General features: G+C 55.7%; 8 protein-coding genes across 8 annotated transcripts; 5 read left to right on the top strand and 3 right to left on the bottom strand.

Moving 5' to 3' along the window:
• Positions 1–178: 178 nt before the first annotated feature.
• AYL99_07558 (hypothetical protein) lies at positions 179–1,377 on the top strand (the record flags this gene model as incomplete). The annotated part of the gene is made up of 3 exons (XM_018839067.1): positions 179–838; positions 897–1,072; positions 1,140–1,377. 3 exons carry the CDS (start codon positions 179–181, stop codon positions 1,375–1,377), a joined length of 1,074 nt encoding a protein of 357 aa, XP_018691835.1.
• A 1,302-nt stretch (positions 1,378–2,679) lies between these two features.
• On the top strand, positions 2,680–4,992 carry AYL99_07557 (hypothetical protein; the record flags this gene model as incomplete). The annotated part of the gene is made up of 5 exons (XM_018839066.1): positions 2,680–2,682; positions 2,782–2,989; positions 3,164–3,240; positions 3,357–3,679; positions 3,747–4,992. The coding sequence occupies 5 exons, from the start codon at positions 2,680–2,682 to the stop codon at positions 4,990–4,992; spliced, it is 1,857 nt and encodes a 618-aa protein (XP_018691834.1).
• Positions 4,993–5,720: 728 nt separating this feature from the next.
• Positions 5,721–7,711, bottom strand: AYL99_07556 (hypothetical protein; the record flags this gene model as incomplete). The annotated part of the gene is made up of 3 exons (XM_018839065.1): positions 5,721–5,903; positions 5,990–7,092; positions 7,141–7,711. The coding sequence occupies 3 exons, from the start codon at positions 7,709–7,711 to the stop codon at positions 5,721–5,723; spliced, it is 1,857 nt and encodes a 618-aa protein (XP_018691833.1).
• Positions 7,712–8,658: 947 nt separating this feature from the next.
• On the top strand, positions 8,659–8,912 carry AYL99_07555 (hypothetical protein; the record flags this gene model as incomplete). Its single annotated transcript, XM_018839064.1, has 2 exons — positions 8,659–8,736; positions 8,826–8,912. 2 exons carry the CDS (start codon positions 8,659–8,661, stop codon positions 8,910–8,912), a joined length of 165 nt encoding a protein of 54 aa, XP_018691832.1.
• Positions 8,913–8,990: 78 nt separating this feature from the next.
• AYL99_07554 (hypothetical protein) lies at positions 8,991–10,181 on the bottom strand (the record flags this gene model as incomplete). Its single annotated transcript, XM_018839063.1, has 2 exons — positions 8,991–9,890; positions 9,948–10,181. The coding sequence occupies 2 exons, from the start codon at positions 10,179–10,181 to the stop codon at positions 8,991–8,993; spliced, it is 1,134 nt and encodes a 377-aa protein (XP_018691831.1).
• A 365-nt stretch (positions 10,182–10,546) lies between these two features.
• AYL99_07553 (hypothetical protein) lies at positions 10,547–11,149 on the top strand (the record flags this gene model as incomplete). The annotated part of the gene is made up of 2 exons (XM_018839062.1): positions 10,547–10,656; positions 10,708–11,149. The coding sequence occupies 2 exons, from the start codon at positions 10,547–10,549 to the stop codon at positions 11,147–11,149; spliced, it is 552 nt and encodes a 183-aa protein (XP_018691830.1).
• A 918-nt stretch (positions 11,150–12,067) lies between these two features.
• On the top strand, positions 12,068–13,243 carry AYL99_07552 (hypothetical protein; the record flags this gene model as incomplete). Its single annotated transcript, XM_018839061.1, has 1 exon — positions 12,068–13,243. The coding sequence occupies one exon, from the start codon at positions 12,068–12,070 to the stop codon at positions 13,241–13,243; it is 1,176 nt and encodes a 391-aa protein (XP_018691829.1).
• An 806-nt stretch (positions 13,244–14,049) lies between these two features.
• Positions 14,050–15,759, bottom strand: AYL99_07551 (hypothetical protein; the record flags this gene model as incomplete). The annotated part of the gene is made up of 1 exon (XM_018839060.1): positions 14,050–15,759. The coding sequence occupies one exon, from the start codon at positions 15,757–15,759 to the stop codon at positions 14,050–14,052; it is 1,710 nt and encodes a 569-aa protein (XP_018691828.1).
• Between the last annotated feature and the right edge of the window lie 1,686 nt (positions 15,760–17,445).

The raw sequence follows: 17,445 nt of genomic DNA, 5'->3' as shown, positions 1-17,445 counted from the left end.
GTCGTCAAACTATACGGCTGGGGGGAAAAGGGGGCCGCGGGGTGATCTGGGGGCGTGGTGATATATTACACCCTTGGACACTCTCTGGGAAATACAGCTTGTTCCTGTGTCGGCCATCTCGGTCTCGTTGGACGAACACACCGCAGCGTTCAAATTGTTTCCTTCTCATCAAGGCGGAATGGCACTCAAGCAAGTTCGAGTGGTCCGGTTGGCGCACGTGGTTTACCAGCACCCCGATCTGGAAAAATCCCTCTCGTTTCTGTCGGACTTTGGCTTTGTCGAGGAGCACCGGACGCCCGACCGCGTGTACCTGGGCGGTTATGGGATCCAGCCCTTCCTCTACGTCGCCGAACGATCCCCAGACGACCAGAAACACTTCGTCGGGGGCTACTGGGTGGTTGACCGCCTGGAAGATCTGGAAGCAGCCGCGGCCCGTCCGGGCGCCTCTCCGATCCAGGACAGCGATGCTCCCGGGGGTGGGAAAGTCGTCACGGTCGAGGACCCCAACGGCTTCAAGGTGGGCTTTGTCTACGGACAGATGCTGAAAGAAAAAGAAGGGCCCGCCCCTCCTCTCGAGACGACTGCGCCCGTCCCCAACGGTGCCCTCGACAAACCCAGAAAGGGCCGGTTTCGCCGATTCAAGACGGGGCCATCTCCTCTTCACAAGCTCGGACACTACGGGTTCATCGTCCCGGGGAGCAAATTCGAGAGCACGCTCGCCTGGTACCGGGATCTGATGAATTTGAAGCCTACCGACGCTGTCTTCAACCCGGCCACCGGCAAAGATCAGACGTGCTTTTTGCACATCGACCTGGGACCGGAATACACTGATCACCACGTGAGTCAATGTGGCGCGGCCATCGTGGTTTCTCTAGATTAACGAGATGTGTGTACAGAGTTTCTTCGCTGCCACCGGTCCCGAAGACCGCCCTCCGTTCATCCATCATTCGAGTTATGAAGTCGACGATTTCGACGTGCAGACCCTCGGCCACGACTGGCTCCGGTCCAAGGGCTGGACCAACTGCTGGGGCATCGGGCGCCACGTCTTGGGAAGTCAGATCTTTGACTACTGGTATGTGAACATTCTCCCCCTGCGGTCTCTCCTACCATGTGTGGCTTACAGTTTGCCCCGTTGATAGGTTCGATGGCTCAGGATTCATCGTGGAGCATTATTCGGACGGGGATCTCGTCAACGAAGACACGCCCTTTTCGAGAGAGCCCGCCGCGCCCGACACGTTACACGTCTGGGGGCCCAACATCCCTCTGGCGTTCCTGTCGGCCAAGATGGAGGACTCGGGCAAGGAGCTGCCGGTGCCCCCCGACGCGATGGAGGGGAAACCCGCCCAGTACAGGGCGCCCCCCGTGGTGGCAGCTTGAGATGCGGAGGAGGATGAAATGTGCATGCACTCCCAACGCTATGACTGACTGGCTAGACTGGCTGGGTTGGCTGACTTAGGCGTATGCGTGTAGGCAGAGCAGTTGTATCTTTTTGTACGAAATGTTCACCTGTGGAAGAATATCTCTCTCACACCATCTGTCTGTCTGTCTATGGATAATCTCTGTGTTGCACACAAAAGCCACCTTCCTCGACCTTGTGAAAGAGTCATCCCATCCTACGCACATGCACAACGGGCAGAGATAGATAGTGAGCCATAGTCCATCCTCTCTGTGCCATGTTCTTACATGCCTCGCACTCCAATTAGGCAACCACGGTATGTATTTTAGTATTAGATTCCTGCACCAGTCCGAGTCTAGCCCCAGACAAACTCTCTCCACCTCCCACACGCCGGTCGTCAATCCGGCCCTCCGTCTACAATGCCTATTACCTTCTGGGTGCCTACCTAAGCAATCCGGCTTATGTACCCCGGCAATGGACGGTGCAACACTGCACACCGCGTCGCGGCGTCGCTTCTTCCACCACCACCACTACCTAAGAGTCAGCATTGGGCCGGTCGGCCTACGGGCGCCTTCTTTCCCCCCCTTCTTCCCACTGTGGCCGTGAATGGTATCCTCCTGTCCATGGTTGGTCATCATCGTCAAATCATCAATCCCCCAGGCGGGGAAGATGGAGAGCGAGGGGAGTGGTGGTGGTGGCGTCTCAGTTCAGTTGTCATCATCGTAATGATCGTATCGAACAGGTATTTTCCGCAAGAAAAGGACTCGGCCGAGACCCCTTTTTTGCGGGGGTCTTGACTGTAATATGACAGGACTGACCGGGCTTCGTTCCCCTTGTATATTCCCTCTTGGAGGAAATTGTGTACATGGTCAATGTATGAGTGGCTTACGGCTCACTACCCCCCGTGGAGAAGAAGCTTACCTTTTCCCCCCGGGGATCGAGTCCACTTGCGGACTATCTCCGAATGATAGTTCATTTCCTAGACCGCATATACAATATGTCTATATATATATATATACACAAAGCTGGGGGTCTTGTGAGGTGACTCGTCACTGGAGAAGAAACCTCTTCCCCCACAAACCAAAATCCATGCCCTGCCCTGGCACACCTGGCAGGGAGGTGTATTACAGAGGGTATATGATATAGTGTTGTACATATATACGTATCCTCGGACGACCAAAATCCTCTCCCTTATACATTTCATCCCGTCGACAAGTTAGTTTGGAGTCCTTGAGAAAAACTCCAGCAACGGTTCTCTTCACACACACACACACACACACAAAATGGTACGCACACTCTCGAACACGTATACTCCAAATCAATCCAAGTCCATGTCCCCATCCATGCCTAACCATCCTCCTGCCTCTCTCTCTCGCCATCTCTAGGTCATCCAGCACGAAACGCCCGTCCTCGTCGTGGGCGCCGGGCCCGCCGGGCTGATCGCGGCTCTGCAGCTCGCCGAGAACGGAGTGTCATGCATGCTCGTCGAGCGCAATCTCGACACCACCAAGTGGCCCAAAATGGACATCACCAACTGCCGCAGCATGGAGCTGTTCCGTCGGCTCAAGATCGATCGGGGGTTAAGGGAAGTCGGTACGTTTTTGCTATCAGCATTCCATTGTTGGGTCAATCCTTTGTCTTGGGCTTCCCCTTTTTTTGGGTTTGATGAACCCTGGTGGTGGCCATGATGATGATGACGACGACGACGATGGTGAATGAATGGAGGAATGAATGGAGGATTCGCGGCTGACGAATTCGTGAATCCAGGAGTGCCGCAGGAATACTCCTTCGATGTCCACTTCAGCTCTGGCTTGTCTGATGGAGGCGAACGCATCGCCAAATGGGTAATTGATGACCTCCCTTATCCTGCCTTGACTGCCTCCTCCCCCTCTTCCTTCTCCTTTTCTCGTGACCAACACGGGACGAAACGACTAATTTCTCCCTCGTGCCCTGATCCCAGGATCTCCCCTCGCCCGACTGGTGGCGCGCCCACATCAAAGCAAACAACGACGGCTCCATGCCCCGCGAGCCCTACCAGCGGTGCTCGCAGGCCATCTTCGAGGCCTGGCTCAAGCCGCGCATCCAGGCCCAGCCCCTGATCGAGTCCCACTTTGGCTGGAAGTTCGAGACGCTGGCCGAGACCGACTCCGGCGTCGAGAGCGAGCTGACCGACACCGTCACCGGCGAAAAGCACCGGATCAAGGCCCAGTACGTCGTCGGGTGCGACGGCGCGGGGAGCCGGGTGCGGAAAGCGATCGGCGTCGAGCTGATCGGAGGTCCAGTGTGAGTTGTGCTTGTTATCATAATGTGCTTGTTGCTGCTTGGAACATACATGATTCTGACGTGCCAGTCCCGCCAAACTGTACCTCGTCCACTTCAAGTCGCGCGACCTGAGCCGCATCCAGCGACAGGGCCAGTTCTGGCACATCTTCTTCACCAGCGGCCACGCCATCATCTCGCAGGACGAAGTCGACACGTGGACGTGCCACACTCCGCTGCCGTTGGACTTCGACGTCTCGACGCTCGACCCGGAGCAGGTGGTGTACAACGTGCTGGGGGGTTCCCGGGAGCCGTGGCCCATCAAGATCGACCAGGTGCTCGTGACCAGCATGTGGCGGCCGAACATCTGCATCGCCGAGAAGTACATCTCGTCCCACGGCCGCGTGTTTCTGTCCGGGGACGCGGCGCACCAGAACATCCCCACCGGCGGCTACGGCATGAACACCGCCGTCGGGGACAGCTTCGACATCGGCTGGAAGCTGGCGGCCGTGCTGTCGGGCTACGGGGGTTCGGCACTGCTGCAGAGCTACGAAGACGAGCGCCGCCCCGTCGCGACCAGGAACATCGAGCGCTCCGGCGTGCACTGGTCGCAGCACTCGTTCTACCGGAACCTGGTGAGCCAGACCGGCGACATGGTGACGGCGCAGACGCCCGAGGGCGACGACCTGCGCCGCCGGATCGCCGAGCACGTGCTCGCCAACGACGGCGAGAACAAGGACCACGGGATCGAGCTGGGGTATCGATACAACGGGTCCCCCGTCATCGTCCGCGACGAGGACACGGAGGACGGGGACGAGGTCGAGCCGCCCTGGACGCCGCGGCACTACATCCCCTCGACATGGCCGGGGGCGCGCGCCCCGCACGTGTTCCTCGCGGACGGCGCGACCAGCGTGTTCGACCTGTTCGGGCGCGGCCGGGAATTCTCCCTCGTCGACTTCACCCGCGAGGCGCGCTACATCGCCGCCTTCGCGCCCGCGGCCCGGAGCCTGGGCGTGCCGCTGAGACCCATCCATCTGCCCGACGAGCCGCACGTGCGGGCGGTGTGGGGGCGCGACGCCGTGCTGGTCCGGCCCGACGACCACGTCGCGTGGCGTTGTTCTTCTTCTTCTTCTACCGACCCCGGGGAGAAGATCGACGTGGGACACGTCCTGGCCGTCGCGGTGGGTAAAGAGTCCGCCGGTGATGGTGGCGGGAACAGGACCAGGACGAGGCAAGATGATGATGATCTCGCGAAGGTCAAGCAGAATGGCTTCACCGGCACCATTGGCAATGTGGACCAGGACAAGGTCGAGGGTCTCGCGGCGTTTCAGCGTTGAGATGTGAATATGTATATATATATATACACCCCCTCGTATATACGTGTATATATCCATATATATAACTATACTATGTATCAATCCACTTCAAGGAGCAGCCCCTGAGCCCCGAGTCCCGCTTGGATACTTCCTCTGACTCCGGGAGGAAGTTGTTATGTGGAAATATGGACCAAACAGTATCATCAGGTTCAGACGTGCACATTCGAGAGTCATGTCTTTTGTGTCTGTCTGGCCATTTGATTGTCTGGTTGAGTCTGGGTTGATGTGATTTATATCGCCAATTCCATATGAAACCCCTCAAACCCAACCCTTCCTTCCTTCCATCCACAGGACAGATTCTGACCTTCCCCGGTATATCTAGATATCTAGATAGATAGATTGGTCTCAGCAAGGTTCCATATCACGTCCTCCATTTATTGACCCACTACACTACACAATCTTCTTCACCTTAATCCCTCTTGGATCCTTCAAAGGCACAAAGGCACAAAGGTTGACCAGGCTCGGTGAAAAAGGGGGGCGCAGGCAAACAAAGGGTTCATGTACCGTGACGGCAGCGGAATAAAGACGGGCAGGGCATTGTCGGCGATGCAAAGGCAATGGATGAATGAATGACTCCGATGTCAACTCCATAATCAATCAGCGAAAGGACCGAACTCAACTTGTCCAGCACCTCTAAACAGATGCTGCCACTGTGAGGAATTGAACAGTCCCTCTCTGGTGGATTTGGGCTACACCCTGTGCTCGACGGTGCCTATCCCCTTGTTGTTCCGCTTTGTTTCCTCCCAATATCCCGGGTTCAGACCCTGTTCGATGGCACTGATCTGCAGGGCGAGGACGGGCGAGAACTGCCGCCCCCAAATGAAGCTGCCGCTCATGTACCAGAAGCCCGGGAAGCCGGTGGGTCTCCACCACTGTGATAATGGTCAGCATTCAAAAAAAGCGCGGACAAGGAAGGAGGAGGAAGAGGACTCTCTTGGAAAGAGAGACGTAAACTTACTCCGATCCGCTCCTGCTCGTTGTCGAGGAACCCCAAGTCACCAACCTTCTCGGCGACCTTCTTGCCCATCAGCTCCTTGACGGTCAGGATGTTTCTCTGGTACCCAGTCGCCAGCACAACGAGGTCGGCCTGCACCTTCTTTCCATCGGCCAAGACAATCCCATCGGGGACGAATTCCTGGACACCGTCACCGCATTGGTGCACCTTGATTCTCCCATCCGCAATCATCTGACTGGCTCCCTGGTCGATGTAGAAGTGACCGGTCTTGACAAAGAGGTGATCGATAAAGCCATATCCCGCTGTCTTGGCCCGCTTCAGCCTCAGACCTGCCTCCTCGAGGGCACTAATCATCTCTTTGTCGTGCTCCTCCATCATGTGCGTTTGTCCGATGTTCAGTGTCCGGGCCACTGCGATAGGGAACGAGTTGGCTATGATGTCTGCCTCTTCGGTAGAGATGCCGGGCGTGTTCCAGAAGGATAGGTAGGCATCTTCCAGCGCGGTGGCCGAAATCGAGAAGATGGCATTGCGTTGGACGATCGATACCTCTTTCGCCCCCGAGTTGACAAAGTCCTGTGCAATGTCGTGGGCGCTCGTGCCGGCGCCGATGATGGTGACCCGTTTGTTGGGGAGGTCAGGGAGGAGGCGTGCGGCTTTGTGGTGCATCGAGTGATACGCCTCGCCCGTGAACGAGTCTCTGCCGGGAATTTCAGGTTCGATTGGGTGCCGGTCGAACACGCCGGTCGCCAGAACAAGATGCGTAGGATGGAAGATCTGCTTGCCGTCGTCATTCTCTGCCTCAACGGTGTATCGACGCGCCCTCTCGTCGTAGTCGATCTTGTTCACGGTCGTGCTGAGCAGATAGTCCAGTCCCATCACTTGTCCATAGTGTTCCATCCAGTTGGCGATCTTGTCCTGCTCGAGCCATCGCGGCCAGTTGGTCGGGAACTTGAGGAAGGGATAGTGGTCGGTATAGATCGGTGTGTGCGTCCTGACCGTTTCGTACCTGGCACGCCACGAGTCACCGAGTCGGGAGGTCTTGTCAACTAGCAACGCCTTGACGCCCATGTTCTTGAGATGTGCGGCGAGCATGAGACCTGATTGTCCTAGACAGGAATCAGTCTTTGAATGCTCAGGTCAACTTGACAACTTACCGGCACCGACGATCAAGACCTTGAGGTCATCCTTCTTTTCCCCGTTGACACCATTGGCGAGTCTGGTCTGTGTGTACGACTGTTGTAGTCTCTGCTTGTCCAGCTCGTCTTGGCTATTGAGTCTCTCCAGCTGGGTGAACACTGTCCACGCTTTCCAGTGAAACTTGTCCACGTTAATCAGTCGGACAAGACCGGTGCCCGAGCCATCACGAGTCCGGAAAGTAAATCCACCCTGGACCCAGATGAATCCCGCCATGTCTACCAAGCTCGCCTGGAGACCACCGGTTTTGATGGCGGTCAGCTGTCCGAATCCAGTGGTCGAGCTGGTGAGGTACTCTGCCACATCTTTGAGACCGTTCTTGGTCGCGATGTCCCATGAGAGGCCCGTAAAGTCCCGCCACCAGGAGTCATCAATAAAGAGGTCCGAGAGGTCAGTCGACAGACCGTTCTTGGGACGCTTCTCCAGAGCAGCGAGCCAGTTGGCGACAATGTCACCGGCATCGACGTCGTCGCGGTTGACGCCGTCGTGGAGCGTGAGAGGTGGTATGGAAGCAAGTGGATGGCCGTCCATGATTCAGAGGCGTGATGAGACCGAGCAATGTTTCTCCCCAAAGAATTATGCTGCCACGGATGCACCGGTAATATATATAGAGAGAATCAAGTAGGCGTTCCATCTTGGCCACACCACGGCGGCTATAAGGCAGCAACCAGCAACTAGCAACAATGGACGGCCAGCCGCACTCGGTGCGTTATACGATGATGGCGTACGAGCGGTGTCGAGGCCACCAACTCCAAGACTGAGACGCGACGATCGATACGAGCTGTCTGACCTTGGTGGACTGAAGCATTGGGACGAGACCAGTGGAAGGACAGCCATGCTGATCCAGAGCAGCCTGAGCAGCCCGAGAAGCCTCCATTCCCGGCGTGTGATTACACGCACGCCGTCCAGATCGAGAAGGTGTCGTGGCTGACTTGCCAGCTGAAAATGGGGATGTCAATAACGGTCACTGGCTTTATGGTGTTGTAACAGGACGCCTGAAGATGAGGGCACCCGACGACTCCTCTCGGCCCATTCAATTGATCTTCGCTCAATCAGGCTCCAACGCCAGTGAGCGAGCTCCCGCTTTGGAGGGGGAGGGTCGTGAAAGATGGACATGAGTCGCTTTTCCAAGGTCATCATCATCTCTTACCGTTATTTGTTCGGGATGCATCCTGGTTTCGTGGCGCCTGACTTGACCTGGGGACGAAACAGGAGCATTGGGCAGTGGACGTGACCGTCTGTTGCTGGTGCTTGGCTCAATCCACTGCCGCACTGATCACATTTTCTAGTGAGAGGTGGAAAGGAGATTGAAAGTAGTCGTGCAGCGACGATGTCTCGCCAAGAAATTAATAAATTACCGAATCTGTATTTATACACTCTTTCTTCTTCTTACCACACTCTCTCTCAGACCAACCCGCAACCACCAGCCAGCAGACGCACTTCAACAAGAGGACCTCATCCCTCCGTCCCTGGTCATCATGGCCCTCCCCAATCTCCGTCGTCTCTTTGTCGAGGCACGCACCGAGGCAGAAGAGAACGAGTACTCACGCAACGCTGTAAGCTCTCTCTCTTCCCTCTCTATCTCTGTATATTCCAGCATCCGTGAACCAATTTTTGAGCATTAGTTCTAACATGCCTAATCTAGTTTTACAACCTGGTCCTCTTCATCTCGTCTGTGGCCGTATTCAGTCTCGTTGCACAGCGCATGAGCGGCAATAAAGCTATCAGATAAAAGCCGCCGACGTTGGTGTCAGTATCCAACGAATCAACACGTGGTCTCGAAAGCTGTGCGAAGGTTCGCATGACGCCTTCAATCTGTCTCCTCACCGTCGCTACTCAAAAAATCATAGTTTTTCGCCCCTCGCACCAATCTCCTTGCGACGGGCCGCGGGCTCTGCGTCCCTTTCTCACCGCGACCCCCGTCCTCATCTGCGGCAGCACCCCAGCGTTCTGCTCCTTCTTGGACGGCTTCGATGTCGGCGGCCAACTCTCTGGCCTCTCTGATCTGGCTCGCCTTGTCTAGCGAGTACCGTCCAGTCATGCCGACATCGGCAAGCATCTCTTTCAGATGCTTAATCTTGGCTTTGGATGTTTCGTAGGGTTTCAGCTCTTTCCCCCACAGCTTGCGGATGCCGCATTTGACGAGCCAGCCTTGGAGACGCTTGATCTCGGCCTGCTCGGGGTCCCCATCGGCGTCAGCTTTGGGTTTGGTGGAGGATTTGCCGGTAGGCTTCTTGGGCTTTTGTCCGGCGGAGTCTTTGCTCTTCCTGCTCTTCTTCGGAGGAGGTGCTTCGTCCAAGAGGACTGACATCTCACTGTCCGAGCCATCTTCGGCGTTGGCGCCTGTGGTTTCTCCTTCATTGGAGGATTCTTCTGCGGCAGTGCCGTCTGCCTGTTCCTCCTGCTCGTCGTCTGGGTCAGAGTCCACCACCTTTGCTCTCTTGCTGTGGGGCCCCTTGGACTTGGTTGGGTGTTGTTTCGGAGGGGCTCTGCGTTGTTTGGGTTTCGGCTTCTCTTCCACTACTTCTGAGTCGAGCTCGCTCAGAGACGAAGACAGGTCGGAGGAAGCATCCTCGTCGTTTTTGGCGACAGCCTTGTGTCTCTTTTTGGGAGCGGTCTCTTTCTCCACGGACTTGCGCTTCGCAGAGGTCTTCTTGGGCTCTTTGGACTTGGCCTTTACGGGAGAGCTCTGTACCTCGGACTGGTTCGCCTAGCCGCAGTATTAGCTCCTTAGATGCGACACGGTACTCTAAGCGTCCCAATGTACCAGCTGGTCCTGTATGACATCTCTACTTCGCTGCGCCCACTCGGTGTGATTCTTGTAGAAACCTTTTGTCAGGCCCAGTTCCACTTCCGAAGCTGTGCGAATGTAGTTGTTCGAGAACTCGATTCCCTCTCTCTGCGCTTTCATTACCTCGCGTCGTAGACTTTTCTCGAGTTCGTTGTCCGGCGGCGCGGGTGTGGTCGAGGCCTCTGACAGGTCAGAGACGGACGAAGGCATATTGGATCTGGTCCGTAGAGAGGATATTGGATGGGACAGAAAGGACTGGGCCGTTGCGCGCGGAGTGTGTGGGATCAATGGAAAACGCGCTGGTCGCATCACGCCGATCAGCTCGAGACTCTCCCCGCAATATAAACAACATCAGCACGTGATTGTCCGCTCTAAGCCTATCAGGGCCAAGCCCCTTACAGAAGGTTAAGCGAGCCTGCATCGGATATATCGGTGTTTGCAGCGCCCGTTGAGGCTCCAACGTGATTTGCAATCATGTTCCAGCTGCTATTTGCTATTTGATGCTTGTAAGGACGTATGAGGGACGACTGCGGTGACCAGAGGAAGGTCGTGTGGTGTACAGGATCAGCGAACCGATGTCTTTCCCATTTCCAGGTGGCACAGCAACCGGCTCCAAGGATGCAGAGCGTGAAGACAAGCCGCAGCAAGTTGCGCCAGGAGTGGTGCTGGACAAGGATGGGAAACCGTGGGTTGATTTTCTGTCCAGGACTTGGCTCCGTCACTGACTACGAGATAGATGTCGAACCTGCACTTCCACCGCTGCATGGATGGCGATGATGAAGCAGAGCGGCAAAAAGACCAAATCTGTCGCTCCTGTTCCTCCTCCACGAGCCGAATGTCCCCCCGACGTCGAAGAACTCGGTCGTGCGACATGGACATTGCTGCACAGCATCGCGGCGACCTATCCCGAAGCCGCCCCTCCCGAAACCCAGTCAGTCATGAAGCAGTTCATTTCGACCTTCTCGATGCTCTACCCGTGCTGGGTCTGTGCGGACGATTTTCGAGACTGGATGAAAAAGCCCGGGAACGAGCCCCAGGTCAAAGGGCAAGATGACTTGGGGATGTGGATGTGTCAAGCGCATAATGCGGTGAACGTGAAGCTGGGGAAGCAAGAGTTCGATTGCAGTCTCTGGAAACAGAGATGGAAAGATGGGTGGAAGGATGGCCGATGCGATTGACCATGGTGTCGAGCTACCTGAAGAAGATACCGGAATGTACGATCATACAACGCACGACCGACGACGACGACTGATGTGGAAGAATAGATCGTGGACATGGGGCATCAGCGACGGCGCAACTCCTCTCACCATTGCTATTACATATTGTACACCAAAGGATGACCATGTACAACACCACCACCGGGGTGACGGCAAAGCAGATAAATAGAGACATATATACAACGATAGACCAAAGAGCTCAAGGGTATGTATGTGCGGCTGAAACCAAGGCGTGTATAATTATCAACGACGGAGCCATTTGTCCAACAAGGCATAATGTCATACTCAACACCACAGGGCGAAATTGCATTCCACTAACACATACATACCATCAAGGGGACGAATTTACTCATGTTACTTACGACTGGGCAAGACTTCAAGCAGCATTCCCTGTCCCTGTTATATCTATATCCACAGCTGAGCCCCAAACAAAAACACACCCGGATTTGCTCTGCCACGCGTACATTCTTCAGTCATATCATCATCATCATCATCATCATCCATCCCTTGGCCGAAACTTGGACTCTCGTCGTGGTGTTGGTCTGTGTCTCTTGATATCTTATCTTCCGCTGGTCGTTTCTTGTCCCCTCCCCCTGTCCTCGTCGACGTGCCACAAGAGTCCAGCCCCTTCTCGGCAGGGACCTAAAGAACTTGGCTACCAACATGCTCTAATTGAATGAGTTTGAAAACCCCTGTACTACTTTGTACCGGTACCGTCTCGTGCTATTATTGACTGAGGTTTTCTGGCAAGCGAGGACGAATTAATATCCTCTCTTCTTCTGCTTCTCTTGGAGGAACTGTGCCCGCCGAGCAACATGAGGAGCAAAGGACGACGGTGATCACTTCGCTCTCTCACTCTCTTTCTCTTTCTTCTCTACCATGCCCTTGGTCCGCCGCTCGTCTGTCCTAGCTCTGGTCCTTGGAATATTCATCTTCGCATTGCTCTTCCACAACACCCGCAACAACAACTCTTTCTTTTGGGAGCAACCATACCTTGCTAGCCAGGATGGACCACTGTACAACCCGTCCCTCTTTTTCCCCGGCACCCCCAAACCGGCCGGCGAGAATTACACCCGCGTGTTGGTCATGGCACGCCTCTCGACCGAAGACACGTCGTGGCTGGACCGAGACCTGCCCGACCTGCCCAAGAAGATATATACGGTCGACGCGCCCGACTTTGCCCCCAAAGGCGACGAGGCGATGGCGTACTTGACCTATATCATCGACCACTACGACTCCCTGCCGGACATCGTGTTGTTTTTCCACCACTCATCCAAGACAGACGGGCGCACCAACAACGTCGCCTTGGACAACGACACCGCCATCACGATCAAACTCCTCTCCGACGCCCACGTCATGCGCCAGGGCTACTTCAACACGCGCTGCCACTGGGACCCGGGGTGTCCGGACTGGCTGCACGTCGACCGGCCCCGACGGCAGTATGATCTGTTGCGCAAGCCGCAAGAACCGGCGCTGACGTCGTCGCTGTTCCACGACCTGTTTGGAGCCGGCGTGTCCATCCCGCGCTCCATCTCCCAGCCGTGTGGCGCCCAGTTCGCCGTCTCGGGCCAGCGCATCCGCCAGCGCCCCTTGCACGACTACATGCACTACCGCAACTGGCTGCTCCGGACCTCCTCCGCCTCCCTCAGTACACCCCTGCGGAACGACAACGACACCTTAGCTTCCGGCAGCGGCAGCAGCAGCATCCTAGAGTACGCGTGGCAGTACGTGTTCGCGGGGGTATTTGAATTCTGCCCGCCCACGCACCGCTGCTATTGCGACGGGTACGGGCTGTGCTTCGAGGGCGGCGCGCGGGGGCTGCGCGCGTGGCTGGACGCTCGCACCGAGAAGGCCGGGCTGGACGAGCACCTGCGCGCACTGTGGGCCGCCGGGGACCGGGGCGGCAGCGACGCCTTCCGGCGGCTCAAGAACCGCAGCGGCGAGCTGGGTCGGGAGCTGGACCGGGCCCGCGAGCGCGCGCTCCGGCGCGGGTTCGATCCACAGACCCGCGCGGCGGCGTGTGGCAGGGAGTGGCGGGAGGGTGATGGCTTCTAAGGAGGGGGGACTTGCTGATATCGCTTGCTGCCCTTCTCCCCATTGACCCCTATGTACAAACCTATATACAGTCCCCCTCCCCTCTCTGAAAAGGACCCGTCACCATCTCCGGTGACATCTCGACAAGGGAATATTGTCGATCGAACGACTCCCTCCCCTCTTCTCCTCCTTTTCTTCTTCCTCACGCAAAATGGGATCCTCGAGGAAATGTGGTTCGTGGAATTGAGACATAAACAAGGGGGAGGAAGGGCGGATCGTGAGCCTGAAAGGAAAGCTCGGGTTGGAAGAGGTGACTCCTCGCCAACAACGGCACTGGCATTGGCACTAGAGCCAGAGGGAAGGACGAAGAAAGAGAGGCGTTTTGCGGTGGAGAGGTCTGACTGACGAGGCAGGGTGACTCTCAGCTACAGTAGACAGGGCAGGGGAACATGACGGGGATGGCACATGAGATAACTCGTCACGCCTTCGTCGCGGATCTAATCGTACAAGATATCTCTGTTTCACTGCCACGATCTGATATATATTGGTAAAGCACGCATTGTTGCGTTTGGAAGCGACGAGGCTCTCCGAGCAACATGTTGCGTTCCAGCAGCATAACTGTATCAAGTCGGCACAAACTGCTTCTCTCGGGTATCACACAAACAATTCCCATCCCACGGACATCCAAGTGCAACGCCGAACGGTGTGATCAAGACCCATGACCGATGAAATGTCCCGGAATCCGCTCGTCCGTACCATAGACCTCGACCAAATCTCGCTCCCATGTCGCAATCCTGCAACAAATCATAGCCGATCCAGATCCGACCTTAGTAGTTCATGACCATCTCGCCTGACCCAGTCTTCGGATCATTGGCACCATCAAAGTTTCCTGGTGGAAAATCGTCGAGGCTCCGGTACGCCGGGGCTCCTCGGCTGCCACCTCCACCGGCAGGACCGCCGTTTCTGCCTCTATTGGGGCCTCCGCCTCCTTGGCCACCACCGCGTGGTTTCGGATTGGTGTTCATTGCTTGATTATTTCCCTTACCCCCAGACAAGTTGGGGTTGTTGCGGTTGTTGAAGTTGGCCTTGCTTTGTTGGTTGCGCTGTGCAAACCGCCCTCCCCGGGAACCATAGCCACCGTCATCTCTGTCGCTTCCCGGCGCCACGCGAGCATAGGAATCTCTGTTCCGCGAGTTGAAATCGTCCGCAGCATGTTTCCGCTTGTGTCCTGCTTCCACATCATTGGTAAAGTATCCCCTCCGGTTGCCTCCTGGCCAGCGCTGAGTTCGGGGGGCGTCGTCTTCAATCTTCAACATGACCTTGTCGGCGACCGTCGTTTCGAACATGAAAGCTTTGTCCGGAGGGACTGACTGCCAGGTCTGTATTCTCGCTGCATCGATCTGCCGGGACCCCTTTCGGACGGCAAGGACCACAAGAGGTGTGGGATCTTGCGTGTAAATTTGAGTGTCTGTGACTGGAGCCACACGGGCAGCCCAGATACGGTCTTCATATTTGGCCACGCCAGTAACCTGCCAAGTGACTTTCTTCCCGCGTCCGCCCACCTTCTTGAGAATATCATTCCGAGGGTAGTAGGGCGTGATGAGGATACTCGACGCAAAAAGGCGGACTTCACCGGAGTCAATCATGCCCGCAGCGATGTTAAACAATGTCAGGAGGCGGGCAGAGTCGGTTTGATTGATCATGTAGCCAAAGTAGCAGAATTGCTGATCGATCCTCAGGTGCTTGCGGACCGTCTTTGTCAGAGTGGGACCCCCGTTGGTGATGGCGTCGTTGTGGCGGGTGACGGCTCGCTGGACGACCTCGACTTCGGTCTCAGGATTCAAAGTCGTCTTCAGGTCACAGACGTGGACCACTTCCGCGGTGATCGGCTTCCGAGGTGGCGGCGGTTGGTCCACGGGATGCGACAGGAATGATTTGTTCAAGCGCTCAAAGTAGTCCCTAAATCCTTTGACGTGCTTGGGGCGATCCTCATAGATCCTGATTTCCTCCGCATTCTTGTAGCTGAAGATGAGTTCTTTGAGGAACTCCTGCTTGAATCCCATGGTACTCTCGAATTGCTGGCCCGAGGGGCCCACCTCCGGCTTGAGGACGACCAGGTCAAAGTCGAGTTTCCGTGAGTTCAAGATCCTGTTGACCAGATCCGCGAAATACGTCTCTCCCCTCCCGGTCAGCAAGACCGTGAGGACATCCTTGGTTTGGCTGCTCAGCTCCACGAGCTGGACCACCGTCTCGTTCCAATGACCTTCCCATGCGCGGGGTTCTTCGGCCTCCAGACCGTCTCCCGTGGCGGCCAGGATGCTGTTGTCATGCCACCATCCTCCGTATGCGAGCGTGTCGTATGTTTGTAGTAGGCCCACAGTAGGCAGTGCCCATATCTGGGGGTTTGGCAAGGGACTGTTGAATAGAGTGTTGTCGAAGTCGTAAACGTGAATAGACTTGATTGTGGGCACAGGAGGCAGTTCCTTGCTCTTGCACGACCAACGCCTGAGGCCATTCAGTGAATAAGTGGTCTTCATGGTGAGGCTCGAGAAGATTCGTACGGACAGGTTAGGCTGCCAGTGTCGAAACGGGCGCGGCAAAGGAGGCAATCGCTGTCATTGAGGTCGGAAGGCGAGGCAGAGGAAGAATCGACGTGCAGGTAGGCGCATCGGAGGTGGTGGTAGTGGTGTGAGACGAGTCCACAACGAGGACACTTGAGAGATTGACCCGCTGTATGGTGCGAGAACAAGAGAAAGAGTCAGAAAAGACGAAGAAATGAGACAAGGCAGCGAGTTGGTAGTTCAAGATGGTGGTTCAAGTCAAGTTGGTGGTTCGAAGGGCGAAGCCGACAAGGCGAAGAGGCACATTTGGGATCGGCAAACCTGCCTTGGAGGGCGTCACCACAAAAGGAGGAGAAAGGGAAAAAAACAACCACCAGTTCGTCTATATGTATATATATATATATATATGGCCACGATGGTGTACGCCTCTATCTCGATGCTATGGTGAAATACCCCCTTGTACGCCCAAGACTTCCGCTCAGATCCAACTATCTTCTTCCTGTACTGCGTATGTCCCTGCCATGTACCCTGAAGCCCACAAGAAACCCAGAGCCGCTGTATCACGTAAATTCTTGATGAACCACAACATGAATGAATGCATAACAGCAGCAGCAATAAACCCTCGAACCACACAACCTTCGAAGCAGGCTTTGCCCCCCTGAACGACAAAGGCAGAACTGTTCTCAACATGAATACTCGAGAGAGAGTCCGGATGCAGGTAGGATGCCTTTGAGCTGATGCGTAACAAGGAGTGGTGGATCCTCCTCCCATGGCCCAGACACAATCCATCGCAGCAGTAAATAAACAGCGAGAACAGCCCAATCCTGAGTGCCATCCCAGCTGGCAGTCGCCATCTCATAGACAATTCGCCATCTAGAGAACTCCCGGCCCAAAGATCCCATCTGTCGCCCTGATCCTCTCGCTGCGTGGCCGGAAAATCGCCAGGGTGAAGCCCATTACCATCCGTCAATGCGATAGGCATTCCAGGTCGGACGGAATCGACACACCCCTTTCTGCGCTCCCTGTTTTGCCCAGACAAATGTCAGCACTTACCACGTGGGATATGCCATGAACTTGAGGGAGCACACCATATATGATATTGGCCGCCTTACTCGACAGAGCCGATGGATTCGTTCTGATACGACCACCCCGTGCCCAAAGACCAGGAGATACACGATGAACGAAAGGGGAAGAACGCGGTCAGAAGAAAATTACAGGAAGAAATAAAATTCCGCACACCGTTGTTGTGCCTGATGCCCACGGCGGACGCCCTTGTCACCGCACCGCCAAGGTGCAGCAGTACCAGGGTCCAGTTTCAAGGTGATATATTTTTTTGAGACCGGATTCCCTCCAAGATTGACAACCTGATCTCGGGCCATCGAGCAGTGTCAAAACAGGTCCTCCCGTAACATAGGGTTGTCAATCGCCTATCTCCGCTTGGGACACTGCCTAGGGGGACCATCCACCCAATATTCCATTGCTGCTGGGCCCGGCAGTAATGGCGAGATAGGACAATGCAAAGGTAAGTTCGAAAGGTAAGTCTTCTTGTTTTGTTTTTGTTTTTTTTTGGGTCTATCTCTCGCCCCCCCCCCCTTTTTTTGGTGCGGCTGTGAATTGGAATCTGTTGTGTGTGTGTGTGTGGTGAGCAGACGGCAGAAAAGT

This window comes from Fonsecaea erecta (genome assembly GCF_001651985.1).
Source record: "Fonsecaea erecta strain CBS 125763 chromosome Unknown Scaff6, whole genome shotgun sequence".
Classification (NCBI taxonomy): Eukaryota; Fungi; Ascomycota; class Eurotiomycetes; order Chaetothyriales; family Herpotrichiellaceae; genus Fonsecaea; species Fonsecaea erecta.
The sequence above is the reverse complement of the archived record's forward strand: the minus strand, read 5'-3'. Positions and strand labels throughout refer to the sequence as shown.